Source organism: Dioscorea cayenensis, unplaced genomic scaffold, assembly GCF_009730915.1.
Source record: "Dioscorea cayenensis subsp. rotundata cultivar TDr96_F1 unplaced genomic scaffold, TDr96_F1_v2_PseudoChromosome.rev07_lg8_w22 25.fasta BLBR01002082.1, whole genome shotgun sequence".
Lineage (NCBI taxonomy): Eukaryota > Viridiplantae > Streptophyta > Magnoliopsida > Dioscoreales > Dioscoreaceae > Dioscorea > Dioscorea cayenensis.
The window spans coordinates 1-16,374 of NW_024088473.1; the positions used below are offsets into that span (position 1 = coordinate 1).

Sequence of the window (16,374 nt, forward strand, 5' to 3'; positions counted from 1 at the left end):
AAAAACCAAATTAATCAGTTCCATTAGTCTTCTTATCCACTTTATATATGATTCTCTTAAGAATTGCTGCATTATAATGTTCAAAAATATAAAGATCAACTTTCTACAACATTAACTAACAAAAATCCAAATGTGTTTGTTTCTATGTTTGTATGTGTGTTTCATTTAATTAGTTGCATAAGATAACAAACTCCAAACCAAACACTAGTTGAAAGCAATTGCAGCAATTAAAGAAAGTGTCTTGATTCATCTCCTTGTTCAATCCTCATTCATGGGGTCTACCATCAAATGTGTGTGTATACATATAAATTCCACGTATATTGAACATATATATACAAGGGCCACAATTAGTACTACCGGCATCGACCGACGACAATTAACCATCGTCTTCCCGACATCTCACGTGCCCCGCCGGACTCCTACATGTGAGCCCACACCTCCCCCTTTCCTTTACCTTCAATCTCAGGGAACATGGCACCACAAGGTCCACATTCAACATTAATTATGCATGCAATTTAATTTGAACATCATAAGATAACAAATTAATCATTTATATATATACATACACACATACACAATTACATACATATTATTTAATTTTACTGATCACTCTATGTTTACATTTTAATCTATAAACCTCAACCAAGAAATTAAGTAATTATTAACAACATGATGATCAGTGATTTTGTTCATTAGTTATGGATTGGAGGTTTTCTCTTCGCGGGAGAATAATCCATCCCTGCAATGTCTAAAAGATCAGGATAAGTTTGATGATCATGACCATGATCAGTTGAGTGTTCTTGTTTCTTTTCTCCTTTCAAATCGTATCGGTATCGATCTTTTTCATCATCTTCTTCTTCTTTCCTTAGAATGATCATAAGCTTTCTACTCCTCAGCACTGCATGTCCAACAAATGAAAGAACAATATAATCACATGCAATAATACACATGTAAAACCAAGATCATAAAATCATTTCCACTCTCTCTCTCTCTCACACAGACACATATATGTACATACCATTAAATAATACACCAACATTTGCACCATCATCAATCCTTTCTTTCACTGAACTCTTAATCATCTCCTCCTAATATCAAAAAAACACAAAAAAGAAAACATTATATATCTGTAAAATAATTAATTCTTCCAACTAGAAATTAAAGAAAATCACAAAATGTAAGTAGATATATATATATATATACTTACATTATTTCTCACCTCCAAACTCATGACCACTCCTAAAGAAAACAAAGAAAGATACATTTCATAAGAGAGAATTAATCAATACAATGAAACAAAGACTCAAATCTAATTAAGCTTGATCAACTATATTAATTAATTAATTACCTTGTGCCATGGTGATCACCAAGAAGAGAAGCAAAAGAAAAAACAATATGAATGGCATAGTATCAAACCTCATTGGAGAATCAAAGAGAGACATGAAACTAAAATGAGAAGATATACCCCTTTTATAGCATAAAGATGATGGGCATTGTGTCTTTCAGCATTCAGTCATGCATGCATGGTCCAAATGCCAAGATCTTTATCAACTTTATTTAATATAAAATTAATTACTTAACAGTGATTATATATTGTTAAAATTAAATTACTTATATTTAATCTTATTTTATAAACTGTCACACTTTCAAGGAAGTATGTTCCCCATAATGAACCCATAAGTAGGATACTATGCATTGTCCACTAACAATGCATGTTTCTTTGTCTCATCTCTTTTCAAATGCTAATCCTCAATTAGATCAATTTTTTGTTCATTAATCTTAATCAGCTTTATTAAGGACATTTTATATATTGTTCATGTGTTTGGATTAAAGGGAGCACAATAATCAAGGAATAATTAAGATAAATAACACTAAGTTAATTATTTATACATGCACATGATACATAGATTATGAAAATAATACAAAAATTCAACTAAGAATATGGTGAAGAAGGACAAGTCAGCCAAAACGAAGATCGCACTGATGAAAAATGCATGCATAAGTGGACAAGTCGAAGACGATGATGTGATGGAGAGGCGGCCGCGTGGTGGCCGGCCGGTCACGAGGGATGTCTAAGCAAAGTCCGGCAGGCAGACATGAGGGTGGCGACCCTGCCGGGCCTTGATAGATGCATATCTACTTGCATTTATCTTGACAGGTTTCTCCATGTGACCATTTGATTATAATGTTAATTACTATTTTATACCTTAACCAACTTGATTAATTACTAACTATATATAACTTATTTTTGTTTATATTTATTATTAATAATGTAATCTTTTGTGGAAGTTCATAAAGAAATCACATAAGTTAAAAAAAAGTTTGGATCTTCTTCTTATTTTTATTTATTTATATATTCACTTTTGTATATTTTTAGAATTTTTTTATGTGGTCGGTTATATACAGTGATGTTGATTCAGTGCGGTGGCGCGTGTAAATATTAGAGTTTTAAAATTCAATTACATTCACGAAAGATATTTTGATATAAATAAATAAATCAAAAAATAAATTAAAATTTTGATTCTAGTGAATGGCCTAAATAAAAATACAACATGATAATTTATGAAAGCCATTCCCAGGACCATTTTGTTTGAAAAGTAGGTTTGTAGAATCAAGTTTACAAATTTGATAATTATTAAGACATATATATATATATATATATATATATATATATATATATATATATTTGAAATACCATTTATTTGTTAGTTGCTTTTCGAGATAAATTGTTTTAGATAAATATAGAAACTAAACAAATTAAAATTATAAATGTATAGAAAAGTAATTAAAGAAGCAAAATAAGTGAAAGAAAAAAAACGCTGACCACACTAAGATCAAGAAAATCGAAAAAAAATAATTTGTAGGCCAACATTCCCACAAAGGAGAAAACAAAATAAAAAAAAAAACCAAAATAAATTTAAGTCTAAAGCATTCCAATAGCTTACATAACATCATCTTTTTCCTCTTAACATTTTTTAAGAAAAACTTCATTTAAAATTTTGGCTCCTATAAAAATATAAATTGTTAATATAAATCATATTTGTTTGTGTATTTTTAATAAAATATTTGTATTGACTACTGTATTTCAATAATTAAAATTAAACTTAAAATTTCAACAAAGAATGCAATTATTTTTAATTTTTAGCGGAAAGATCATATAAGCAAACAAGTAAGTACAGTGTAAATCAAGTGGGGAATCTCTTTTAGGGAGATGTCACTTTGGCATAAGAACAAATTCCACCATTCTTTGCTCTTGATGGAAACACATCAAACTCAAAGGATTTGAAAATCCAACAGGTAGACAAAATATGTCCTTTGACAATTGGCATGTCTTGTTGGTCTCAAGAATATTTAGAAATATTTTTCCTTCATTTTGTAACTAAATGGACATTTTAATAATCTATATATTATTAGAATAATTAAACTTCACAGAATTGCATTCTAATCAACTCTATATAGTATATACTTCCAACAAACGAGCAAACTTTTTCTTTTAAAATATGGGTAATTGAGTCTATAACATAGTCAAGATCCTAATTCATTATAATATTGACCCTCTATAATTTAGTTTCAATCCATTATTTTTTAAAATATTTGATTAAAATAGGAGAAATTAATACTAATTTATTCCAAAATATGGTGCCTTAAATCATAAAGGCCTAATATAGTGGATTTTTTGGAAACCCACAATTTGAAGTGACGTGAGCTGTGATACTCTGATTATCAAATACAATTTCAAAATTTTATGTATTTTTTAAAATGTTTGTGGAATCTCTCATCCAATTATATACTTGATTAAAAAATCCCCTTTATAATCAAGATTGATTGAGCGTCATCAATGAATCTTTTTTTCTTGAAAAATCTATTACAATTTTCCATCTTTTCTTTTATTATTGTACGGTCACTAAAACATTTCTAATTATTTTGGGTAATTCTTACTCACTTGGTTATTTTTTTTTAATGTTGTTCTAACTCTTATATTTGGTACGGTCACTAAAACATTTCTAATTCTTAATATGAATCCACAAGGATGATAACTAGTGTTGGATAAATGGTATTATTCCTCTGTGTTTTTCTTCCCTTCAAAAGCATGAAGTCGGCAATATTTGGTAGGTGCTAAGAAATTGAAAATGAATAGCCAAAATCATGCACCCAAATGAGGACAAAATGGTAGCTAATGGTCATGCAATTGTACACTTGTACTCATGTGTTTTTTTGCTTTTTGGTTTTGGAAAAATTTTGCATTATGTAGAAAATGAGATTTGACGCTTTTGGGTTGTATTAATATGTTCTCATTAAATTTCTCTCTCTATGTATTGTTTGTTTGTTTGTTTGCTAATAAATAATTTTGTATGTTGCTCTTTATTTGTGTGGATCAGATGTTAAATAACTTCTAGCTCAAGTTTATGTTTTTTTTTAACGAAAGTCACAAACTCTAATATTTAGAGGTGTACACACGGATTAAAAATTAATAGTCTAATTTACATACTTTCAGCCAGAGACGAAGGTTTAGACTGCGAGCATGCACCCATAACTTGCGACATGTTACTATTATTGTGCAAATAAGTCTTTAACTTTAGACATTTTGAATGTCTCACCCTCTTTTTTCTCAATAAATTTAATTATCACTGGACTATGAGCTCTTTGGTTCTAAGTTTATTTCATATAACTATTTTGAATGTAAGTTTTTTTTTTAAGAACAAAAGTATGTGTTTTATGTATGTTGGTGGCACTTTATCTTTTTAAATTATAATATTTTTATATGTAGAGCACGAATCAAGTTTTCTTTTAACTACCAACAAAAAAAAAACTCATAGTTTTATTTATTTATTTATAATTAAACAAAACATGTAAATATATAATTCAGAAAGTAAAAATGCATTTTGACATTGAGTACAAAATTATTTGATTAAGCAATAAATTCAAAGCTCACCAAGCACATAAAAATAACATTTTTTTTTATATACTTTGATTGGTTAAATAAAAACAATCTTTTTTTTTAAGAATATTAACAGAAAGAGTTAATAATCAATATGGTTAAAATAAAGCACTTTTATATCATGTCCAACAGAATTGTAAATTTGAAAGCCCATTTAAACCCATATTTGTAATAGTAGCGTTGGGCCGAATTCCAATTTTTTAATTTTTTAATTTACTTTTATTATTTTATTTTTTGGCCCTGTTGTACTTGACACTGGATTGGGCCTAAGCACAAAAGGTATACTGATCTGTAAATGGAAGGGTATGCTGTTGGATCAAATGAATTTTAAAAATAAAATAAGAAGCAATTGTAAATTTTAATAATCCATATCTAAAATCTTGTTCTTGAATCATGACTTTAATTGTTAGGAAAAAAAACATATCAGAATCTTACTGTTATTAACATGATAACAATATTCTTTATGTGTTTATCACGAATCAATGGTTAAAAGATGCATTTTGATTTATTACGCTTCATCTTTTTTTTTTATATAATATAATTTTTTAAAAGTCATGTTTTACCAGTCAATAAAGATGGAATATATCACTTCATTTTATTTTCCTAATATTTGAGTGTGCTACTTATTTATTTATTTATTATTTTTATATTCATAAAATAAATTATGAAAAATATTCATTATAATCTTTAATACATTTGTTATTTATTTATTTTATTATGTAACATACAAATTTTACTTACTTTTAAAACTGAATTTACATATCAATATGACACTTCTGGATGAATAAGTTTTTTGCATAATTCCACATTAAAGACTATACTCAACATTTAAAAAAAATATAAAATAAAATAACAAATATTTATAAAACAAATAAATATTTCTATACACACATTTTTTTTTGACAAAATAAACAAACCACATCAAAATATTTACTTATATGACGAGTTAATATCTCAACTCTATGCTCGAGTTAAGGTTCAAACTCCTTTTCTCGACCAAAAACACAAACACTGTGTATCATGTACCAATAGATTAAGAGGTTGTTGGTTGTTGCTTACCCACGTTACTTTGATTGAGAAAAACATTTAATTCAATTTTACAAAAATTTTACAAAGAAAAAAAAAACCCCTTAAAAGTGAATGTGCTAAGGTCTGTGGCCCATGGGCTTTGAATGAACATATAAAAGCCAATGAACTGAAACTTTTAAAAGCCCATTTTTATCGATTAAACCCAAATCCAATGCACATGGCCCGTGAAGAGAAGAAAAGAAAAGCGGAAGGAGAGAGAGAGAGAGAGAGAGAGAGAGAGAGGAAACATCCAACGAGACACCCCGGCCTACATTACCAATGTTGTACTTCCTCACTTCCTCTCTTTCCTTCGTCTCCTCCTAGCCCTTACCCACGGGCAATTTGCCCTTCCTTTGCCCTTCCTTTGCCCTTCTTTCCCTCTAGGTACTTCAATCCTATTGTTCGCGTTCTTGGTGTCAATTGATCCTATTTTGTATTTGTGTGTGTGTTCTTTTTCCGTTCTAGATTTCTGGTGTTTGTGTGCTGATGTGGGGTTATTTTATGAGTTTCGGAGGTTTAAAGATGGGTTATTTGATGGTGTTTTTGTTCTTTTCTTGGAGTGGGATGGACGGGCTCTTTGGTTGGTGGGGTTGAGTTCTTGAGGTGGGATTGATGGGGGTTTTTTGGATGATTGAATTGAGTTTTTGTGCTTTCTTGTGCTGGGATTGATGGCTTTTTTTTTGGATGATGGGATTGGGTTTTTGTGCTTTCTTAGGCGGGATGATGTGTTTTTTTTTTATTGTGTCTGGGTGTGTTTGATTGTGGTTTTGGTATAGGAATATGGTTTCTTGATGGTTTTGTAGTGAGAGGGGAGATCTTGGTATTTGTTTTCAAAGCAAAGGGTTGATCTTCAGTGCCAAGATTGCTGCTTGGGCACTTGATGCGCTTGTTGGTTTGAGTTGAGGGTTGGGGTGATTGATGGAGATTCATTTATTTGGTGTTTCTTCAGATGCTCTCGAATTGAAATATGGGTTGTTGTTGTTGTTGTTGTTGTTGTTGTTGTTGTTGTTATTATTATTATTATTATTATTATTATTATTATTTTCTTGTGTTCTTCTTTTTCTCCATATATTGAATTTATTCCTTGTTTTGGTGTTCCTGAGCTGAATTTGAGGTCTTAATGCATGTCTTGTTCTAGAATGTGGATTTAATGGGATTTGCTTATTGGTTTGGATAGTCTGTTGGTTTGTGACTTTAGTGTGTTTTGATGCTATGTGCTTATTGATTCTTGGTTTGATTATTGACTTTGCTTAATTTGATGTTGTTATATGCTCTCTCTTAAGCTTTAGCAAGGATGAGCTCGAATGAAGTAAACATGTCCACTGGTAAAGAGGTTGAAGATGCTGAGACAACTGTTGAGATAAAAATTAAGACTTTGGATTCTCAAACATACACTTTAAGAGTGAATAAATGTGTAAGTGATTTTTATTGCTTCAAGTTATTAGTATCAATAACGTTGAAGATGCGCATTTTTCTTATTGTGTGACAATATGATATTCTATGTCAAACTTCTGGTACTCTAACCATAAAGGTGTATGAGATTGTGATTGAAATTGGGATTAGTTATAATTGCTATCTAAGTGTGGTTCAATGGGATGTTTCTATTTTACTGGTCCACATTTAATCAAACATTTTGGATTAAACTTCAAGCAAGGAAGTTTTCCTTACATTAGGAGGTTTATGGAAATGCTTGAGAGGAAGTTGATGTATTATTGTGATGCTTTAATGCTTTATTGAGATATGGTCCCTTAGATCATCCAAACATTGATGCAGCATAATCAGGGACCTATATGCTCAAAATATGATGTATGATGCAATTGAATAGTGAAATCAGAAAGAAGGTAGCTGGATTTGTGGTGTTTTAATGTACTACTGATTAATATCTTATTGGTTTTAAATCACAAGTTGTAGTAATAGTAAGTTAGAGGAAAAGGAATGCCAATGACATAACAGGTGGGCCAATTTAATGCGGATTTGACAATGGAAAGATTTTCGTGATTGCTTGAGCTTTTCTTACTTCATCATGGTTATATCTACCTTTTCATGCAGGTTCCAATTCCTGCATTAAAAGAACAGATAGCTACAGTCACTGGGGTTCTGTCAGACCAACAGCGTCTAATCTGTCGTGGTAAAGTTTTGAGAGATGATGAGCTTCTCTCAGCATACCGTATCCTTTTTCACTTTCATGTCAGAATGAATTTAAAGTTTGTTATTTATTTTTAAAGTCTTTTATGCAGAAATATTAACTATATCTGAAACGATTCAATTTTGATTTGATCCTGATTGAGACTTAAGGCCAAGCTTAAATTATAAGCCCATGAATTCTGTACCAAGATAAATGGAACAACTTTATCTCTTCTTCGCCAAAATATCTCTAAACCTTGACTTATCAAGAATCTTAAAACATTATTCAATAGATTTGGAACCACTTCACACTTACCTCACACAAAGAATTCTGTTTCATATGTGGAATTGAATCAAAATGAGATAGGATGTGGTAAATTAAAGAGTGTTAATTGCTTTTTCTCAAAAGAAGAAGCAGAAAATTGGATGAGTATGAATTATCTCCTGCCTTAGGCAATTTAGTGACGGGTATCTCTCTTGTATCAATCAAAATCGAATTTCCTATCTTCTTTCCGCAGAACATGCCTTTGAAGTTTCTTAAAAACCATTTTTTTTTAATTCTTGGGGTTTCATTGCATTATCTTTAAGACTTGACCAGTGAGATGTCTCTATTATCTTTTTATCATACTGGATTTGGTTTGTTTATTTTTTTTTAATATTGAGAAAATTTTGAAATTTAGAAAATACTAGAATATCCAACATGGTGTAGGGCCTTAGTCACTGATGAATTTACTAGGATATCATTTGCTTCTGTACTAATGCTTTCCTGAGTAAGTTGCATTTGTCATCATTATAATCTGTTAATTTGTGATCAACTTTAATTTTCCACCTGTATACATTCTGTTGTAATTCGGTTTTGACGTGATGTTCTCTCTATGTGTTTCTTCTGTGGTCTTCTGTCTTCTTCTATGTTCTTTTTCGGTTAATAATAAATTGTTCCGTGTTCTCCTTAATGTGGGCTATAGATGTGGAAGATGGTCACACTTTGCATCTGGTTGTAAGGCATCCAACCCAGGCATCAGCATCTCCATCAACAAGTTTTATGGGGCCAGAGAGTGCAGCTGGGCAACCAGGTCCACCATATTAAATAAGAGCATCCCTCTCATTCATTAGTATATTTTTTGGCCTTTGTGATGTGTTTGTGCTCAAATATGAGGTAAATACTAGAGTTATTCAATCTAAGAGATACAAATAGGTATTCAGATCAAATTGCAATTAGACGACAATTGAGATTTTACATTTGACACTTAATCTGATACTTCTCTTGGTCTTCTATCCACAAACATAAATATGGTGTAGCAAGATGCAGTATTTACTTGCTTTTATGAAGCTTTGTAGGTTCATCAACCCAGTAACGTCGAATCTTTTTTATTTTACTGATTACTTGAGATAATATTTTGTGCTAGGTTAACTGTGTAAGTATTGAGGGATCATTCCTTAAGTGGTAATGCATTAAGGCTTTGTTGGATACCATAGTTGCTCTTGTTTGGTACTTAATTTTAATGAAGCAATCGTCTAGGTAAAGGGAAGATATATGTCTTCTATAGATTATCTTGTTTGTCTTAAGTGATTGGTTGAGTGGTAGAGGCTAAGAAGAGCTGACAGGGAATTTAATTTTGGCATGTTTGCATGGGTAATTTTGCATAACAGAACTGCAGATGAGAATTTAGCTTAAACCTGCCAATTAAATTTCCTTATCTAGCATACTTTTTCTTTAAATTTTGATTCTAGTAAAAATTTAGGAATTAGTTTTTAGATTGCTGTTTTGGTTAAGTGAAATGGAACTGGATTACTATTTTAGCTAAATGAGAGGAAAATAAGATTAAACATAACTAACATGGAAAAGAAGATAGAATAAAGGAGAGAAGGCTCCAGCCTCAACCTAGTCTCCATGTAGTAACTTAAGATGATATTATGCACTTTTCTTTTCCCTCTGCAGAGGCATTTTAATTATATGTTTGCCTTCCTGATGGTCAGTTCAATTTTTTTAAATTTACCTGCTTGCTTGAATTTCTTGATTCCAACATTGTTTTTACTTTTTAGTTCCATAAGCTCTTTTAAGATATTCTTGGCATCATTTTTAGCAATGGTTTTTCTGTATGCTAGCAAATACTAACTTTCTCTGTGTTACAGCTGCTAATTTTGCTTCTAGCAATGATCACAACCGTGGCAATCCATTTACTCACAGCATTGTCTTTGAAGCTGTCAATGTTGGTCAAGGGGATAATTCTTCTATAGGCCTTGGTCAGGTGGTGCTACAGGGACATGACCCTCCTATTATGTTTGATAGATTGAGAATTTTTTTAATATATATATATCCTTCTCAAACAGGTTATATCAAGCATTTTGAGTTCTATTTGGTCTGCTAATACCACAGCGGGGAACACAAGGACTGACACTAGGGTAAATATCATTTAGTAATCCAGTTTGTTTAGTTTTGCGCATAGCACTTTTTGAAGTTCTACTTGTTTGAAGCTTATTATGTTTTTGATCAGGAACCAAATTCAGAAAGGCATGGTAGAACGTTGGGTAATCTAAACCGTCAAGATTCTAATCCCCTTCCACAAAGAGCTGCTCCTGGACTTGGATTTGATTCTCAGCAAACTACTTCTCAAGTGCCAGCTGCAGTTAACCCAGGATATCAACAGCCACTTGTAATGGCTCCCATTAATTATTCCATTCCCTTTTCTACTTTTGAATCAATTTAGTGGCAATGCTGTGTTTTTGAAGTCTAGTATAGATGCTCGAGTCTAAATATTTGTTTGATCATTCTTCTCTTTCAGGTTATTCCTGATTCTTTGGCAACCATTAACGAGTATATAGGTTTTCTTAGGGATGAATTTGCAAGGGAAGGGTTCAGACCTGTTGGTTGGTTTCTTTCTTGTTGTCCTTCTGTTTTGACCCTTTCGTATTGCCTCTTTGCTTCTAGGATTACCAGATTGTCAAAACATGCGTTCTTTGGCAGGTAATGACAACACAGAAGCTCCTGGTACACATTCCACTGAAGGTCAAAATAATGATTTGCAATCTCAGCCAGCCTATAGACAAGGCACCCTGCCCACTCCTGCATTTCTAGCAGAAATTGTGCAGGCAACTGGAGACCTCCTCATAGAACAAGCTCGACTATGTCTATCTGTATGTTCTTGACTAAATATTCTCAGTGCTGAATTATTTTCTATCCAAATTTTATTTAGATAATGTCTTCATTTATTCAGACAAACCTTGAAGTTGCCTTCTTTATCCATCCTAGCCTTTGTACCTTAACTACAAATTTATCTGCCTGAGATGAATCCATTGAAGTTTTGTTATAATGCTCTATGTTTTTATACTAGGGATCTTATCTTGAGTTTGTAACACATTTTGCAGGCAGCAATTTTTACATGAATATGTCATTCCGTGTCATTGCTGTGATTGTAGATTGATTTTCTTCTTTTTTATCTTTTGTCTAGCAATTTGCCAGGCTTCTCGAGGACCAGACAAATGTGACAGATCCTTTGGCTAGAATGAGTCTTCAGACTACTGCTATGAGAACTGGGACCCTCTTGCAGAATCTGGGCCCATTGCTACTTGAGCTTGGTCGCACAACCATGACATTGCGCATGGGTCAAGCACCAGTAGGTTTCATGGCTTAAGGTTTCCCCTGTGCCACATGTTAGCATGTTCTCACAATTTGAGCACTGTGATATTTGCAGTCAGAAGCTGTGGTTAGCGCTGGACCAGCTGTTTTTATATCTTCATCTGCACCAAACACTTTGATGGTTCAGGTTTTATAATTCCTAACTACATATTGAAGTTGTTTATCATGTCACCCTATATCTGCTAAGCTTCGCTTTTGCAGGCTTTTCCTCCATATGCTGGTCCAAGTGCTGGTCGAATCCATATGGGAGCTACGAGTTTTGGCAGTGTCCATGAAAGTGGTCAACCAATTGGCTCCTCTCATCTTCCTAGAAATGTTGATATACGGATTCATGCAGGTTCTAGATGAGTTTATTTTATTATTTTCTCTTTGCAATAAACTTCTGTATATTTTTTTCATCAGCTGTTACTTCAAAGTTTTGTCTCTGTTACTGACATAGGTCATGTGGTTAATGTTGCATCTGCTAACTTAGGGGAACAGGTTCGAGCGCAAAATGCACAAGAACAAATGGATGCAGTTAGAAATTCTGCTCGAGTAAATTCCATTCGCCAAGTCTTGGCAGCAGCCTCTGGTAATGAATCTCCTGGCGAGTCTAGGGTTAGACTAGTACCAGTAAGAACAGTGGTTGCATTACCTGCTGGTGTCAGCCATTCCCCTTCTGCAGCATCTGGTGGGGGAGTTGGAGTAATATATCCTGTTCTTGCCAGTGTTCAACAAATGAATTCCGGTATAAATGATGCAAGAGGTTCTCAAGCATCTGCTGGTCTCCATGCTGCTGGCTCTGAGACAGCCCGGCAGGCAACATTTCAATCAACAACCCAAAGGCAGAATCTGGATCCCAACAGTGCTGGTGCAATGAGTGTTGACAGTCATTTCTCTCCAAATGCTACACCTGGTTCCGAAGCGAATCCTGCTAATATATCGTCTCAGAGCCAAGGTTAGTATTGATTCTATAGATTCCCATGTAATTTGTGCTTTGATTACACATCAGTTTATGAATATATTGATTGCGTTCTAAATTGTAAATCCTTATGAAATGTTGCAGTGAGAAATATAAATTAGCGGAACTGCATTTTGACCAAGTCTATTTTAGAAGCTTAGTGGAGATTGTATTTTTCTATACTTGGTTAATACAGCCATCTTTGTTTGATCCTTCTTTTGGCTTCTGGATGATTTTACTAATTTTATCATAAATTCTATGATTTTCCTTAACTGTTGCTTTAGTTGTTAAAAATTTGCTAAAGGATGTCAATGATGTGAACTTCAGGGTTTTATTAGTCAGTTTGGATAAAGTGAAATTCGGCAATATTTCTACAAGTATTCAAAACCTCTTGTCCTTATTTGAGTGGTTAATCCCCTTAGTTACTCCTTTTTGTGTAGTTTGTTTTTCAGTGAGCCAAAACCTAGAATTTATGGTATTAAATTGTTTTGTGTTCAATCAAATCTGCGTACTTGGCAACAGTTGTTTGAGCTTTATACTTCATCCCAGGTTCCACTCGGGTATACATTTCAAGTCAGCGTGGTGTTGGTGGTAATGCCAACATAAGCACTGAAGTGCCTGTAAGCCAGAACTTTCAGGGTGGTGTTTTTAGCAGATTGGACCAGGTAATAAGAACTGGTATGAGGGAGGAAAGCAACACAGATGGAATTGGTCATCGGAGCTCTGGGGCCAACTCTGCTGCAGATCAAGTAGGTGCGACTGGAGATGCTGAAATGCGGTCATCAGTTGGTAGCAGCGAAGTTAATGATCGAGCGGCATTCATTTCAAATTTGCTTCAGCAGATTATGCCGCATCTACCCCAAGTTACATCCAATCTGTCTGGCACGTTTCCAACCAACAGTTCTTCATCTGCACAGGTACTCACTTAAGACTGTTTTCCTGACTTTTCTGGTATCTAATGTTGATGTGTGTTTTTGCAGAATGAAAGGGGGAATGACACTGATTCGAGACATCCTCAGAGTCGGCGTGACCCACCTGCAGACTCTAATCCCAAGCGTCAGAAGGTATCCTAGTTATAGAGACCTCATTTCTCTCCTTATTTGAAGATATTGAAATTAATTTTGTGCTATAGTGAATCTAGTCATAATGAGGTAACAGCCATGGGCTGCAAATGTCTGCATTAAGTGATTTTTTTTTTTTCTTTTATTGTTCAAATCATTGAAACTTTTAAGCTTGGCTGAAGGCTGTCATTTGTGCTGACAATTTCACTACTTTCCATATGAAAGATACTGGAAATGAGCTCTAGTATTCAACATCCTTGAACATATACTGATGCCATTAGTCCCTTGTTGCGGACGTTCAAACAAGCTGAGTCATTCACAGACAGCTTGAGTTTTTGCTTAAATTTTGGCTCACTCAAGATCATTTAAATTTGAGCTAAGATGTTAGGTGATTAAACACACTCTGGTCAATTGATGCGGTGTTCATTCAAGTTCATTCTTGATGGCTTAAATTTTTTTTGATATTTTAAGTTATAAAAGAATTATTATTTGTTATATACATACACACATACATATACATGCGCCTGTGCATACATACATACATACATACATACATATATATATATTTATAATTTTAAAAGTAAATAGCTCGGCGTATAGTACAAATTGTCTTCTCGCCTCCATTATGACCAAGTAAAAGTTAGTCTGTTGTCTTTCCTTGAATCTGCCAAGGTTTAAGTACTGGACTTGCTCTGGCTCAGTTCGTTCACAACCCCTACTTTTAACCCTTAGTGAGACTGATATTTTCAGAAGTTCTAATTTTGCATATACATGATGGTCATATGTCTGAGATATGGCATCTTATGGCTCACAATTGTGACATTTAGCATTCAACTCTTTTCGCATCACCATTGTTTGCTTCCTCTGGGAATAGTTTATTTAGTCTAATCGTTTTACACTTGGCTTGGACAAAGACCTGTAGGTTTGCAGTAGTCAGTTTTATTGCTTCAAGGTTTAATGCAGTGCTGAAGTATTTTGTATCCAATTGTATAATCCAAGGTTTTCAATATGGATCAAAGGGTGTATTTGAAAAGGTTACTTGGGTGGCTATAGAATTAGTGACTTGTGCATATTGTATGAAGCAAGTTGTGCATCATGTATTGCAGTCAAATGCTTAATGAGGAATGTGCAATAAATAGCTATACTTTAAATTCTTTGTAGAACATCAAATGCATGGCATATCCTGTTATTAGAAAAGAATGTCATCTCATGATTAATTTGGTTTCAGGGAATAATTTCTTTTTTCTTTGAGAATAGTTAAGCTTCTCTTTATAAATACACTTACAATTAAGTTTCTTCTCTTTTATGTAATAGATCTGATTGGTGTTTTGATTGAATGGTTCTTTAATTGATTTCTTTTTGATATTTGTGAACTTATAAATTATAGTCCTAGTCGGTGACATTCATATCACAGGTCTAAGGAGCAAGTCTCGTCTTCATGACTCTCTCTTATTTATTTGTTCATAAATTAGTTTTCATCATTCTGATTGACTGTGTGTGATTATGGAGTGTTAAGCTATGCAATATCAGTTTTGAAGTCTCTAAAATCATGCTAATCACCAGCCTGGCTTTTTCAACATATCAATATTCCTGAATTTATGACTTTTAGTTTTACTTATTTGTACACAGAGGGATTGATTGGTGATTCACCTCCATAAATTCGCCCTTCGGAAAGTCACAGCATGAAGTGTGTCTGCTGCATGGAAAATTGCTGTTTGCCTCAATTCTCATCTCAAAAAAGTATATTATGTCAGGCTCTGTTGTTTTGTATTATATATAGAAATTCTTGCCGGATTAATGCAATTTGAAACTGGTAGGATGCTGTCGGTATTTATTTATTTTTGTTCTGGTGTCAATGTGGCTGAGAATAATCAGGGCCATATAAACCGATTTTCCACTCGGTTTTATATGATCGTCCTTTTTTTAATAGACTAAAAACATTCAATATATATATATAGACACTCTTTGCTTATTTACGTTTGCCAGTATGCAGTTTGGTTGGTGGAATTGACACCCAGTTTCTCAGTTATGAAAGAAGACTTTTTCTTGCATTTGATCTTTGTTATTCAAGTTACTTTTATTGTCTTTTGCCGTGCATGAGCAAATGACATTAATCTTCATAAGTGTGATGTTATTTATATATGCAAAATGTAAGTCTCTATATTATTGTTCTCTAGAGATGTTTGATTTAAAACCGTTAGATAATCGGTTTATTTATATAAGTAATATATGTATATATTACTGTTTATGATACTGTATAATACTGTAGAATATTAGAATGCATTTTCAGTACTGTTTATGATGATTAAAACCGTCGGATTGTAATTTGATGGTTACTATGAACGCCCATAAATTTGAAATTTAGAGACATCCTAGATTACTAGACCTCATATATATATATATATATATATATATATATATATACATATTCTCTGGTATGTATGCTTTAGCAGGTGTTTTCTTTTGTTGATATTTATCTGCATCTCTTGAGGAATCACACAGGTTTTTAAAGTCTAGAAATGGAAACCATCCAAAGATAGAGATTAAGAAAAATAGAGCAGAAACTGCAGCTAAGTTGTGTTTAAATTTTTAATTACAAAATCAT

The 16,374-nt window shown here is 32.9% G+C and overlaps 2 protein-coding genes across 3 annotated transcripts; one reads left to right on the plus strand and one right to left on the minus strand.

Annotated features, from left to right (window-relative positions):
- Nucleotides 1-460: 460 nt before the first annotated feature.
- On the minus strand, nucleotides 461-1,420 carry LOC120257403. Its single transcript, XM_039264879.1, has 4 exons — nucleotides 1,349-1,420; nucleotides 1,208-1,239; nucleotides 1,019-1,088; nucleotides 461-898 (listed from the first exon to the last, which is right to left on the minus strand). The coding sequence occupies exons 1-4, from the start codon at nucleotides 1,404-1,406 to the stop codon at nucleotides 693-695; spliced, it is 366 nt and encodes a 121-aa protein (XP_039120813.1). The 5' UTR covers nucleotides 1,407-1,420; the 3' UTR covers nucleotides 461-692.
- A 4,805-nt stretch (nucleotides 1,421-6,225) lies between these two features.
- Nucleotides 6,226-15,741, plus strand: LOC120257395 (ubiquitin-like domain-containing protein CIP73). Of its 2 annotated transcripts, none has more exons than XM_039264868.1 (16): nucleotides 6,226-6,391; nucleotides 7,291-7,421; nucleotides 8,057-8,174; nucleotides 9,097-9,204; nucleotides 10,265-10,380; nucleotides 10,463-10,534; nucleotides 10,627-10,785; nucleotides 10,915-10,999; nucleotides 11,097-11,266; nucleotides 11,581-11,745; nucleotides 11,824-11,895; nucleotides 11,970-12,105; nucleotides 12,241-12,705; nucleotides 13,258-13,625; nucleotides 13,689-13,772; nucleotides 15,399-15,741. In XM_039264868.1, the coding sequence occupies exons 2-16, from the start codon at nucleotides 7,302-7,304 to the stop codon at nucleotides 15,405-15,407; spliced, it is 2,247 nt and encodes a 748-aa protein (XP_039120802.1). In that variant the 5' UTR covers nucleotides 6,226-6,391; nucleotides 7,291-7,301; the 3' UTR covers nucleotides 15,408-15,741. The 2 variants fall into 2 exon arrangements, with proteins under 2 accessions (XP_039120802.1, XP_039120803.1); XM_039264869.1 differs by having other exon boundaries at nucleotides 6,236-6,391; nucleotides 7,297-7,421.
- Nucleotides 15,742-16,374: the final 633 nt, after the last annotated feature.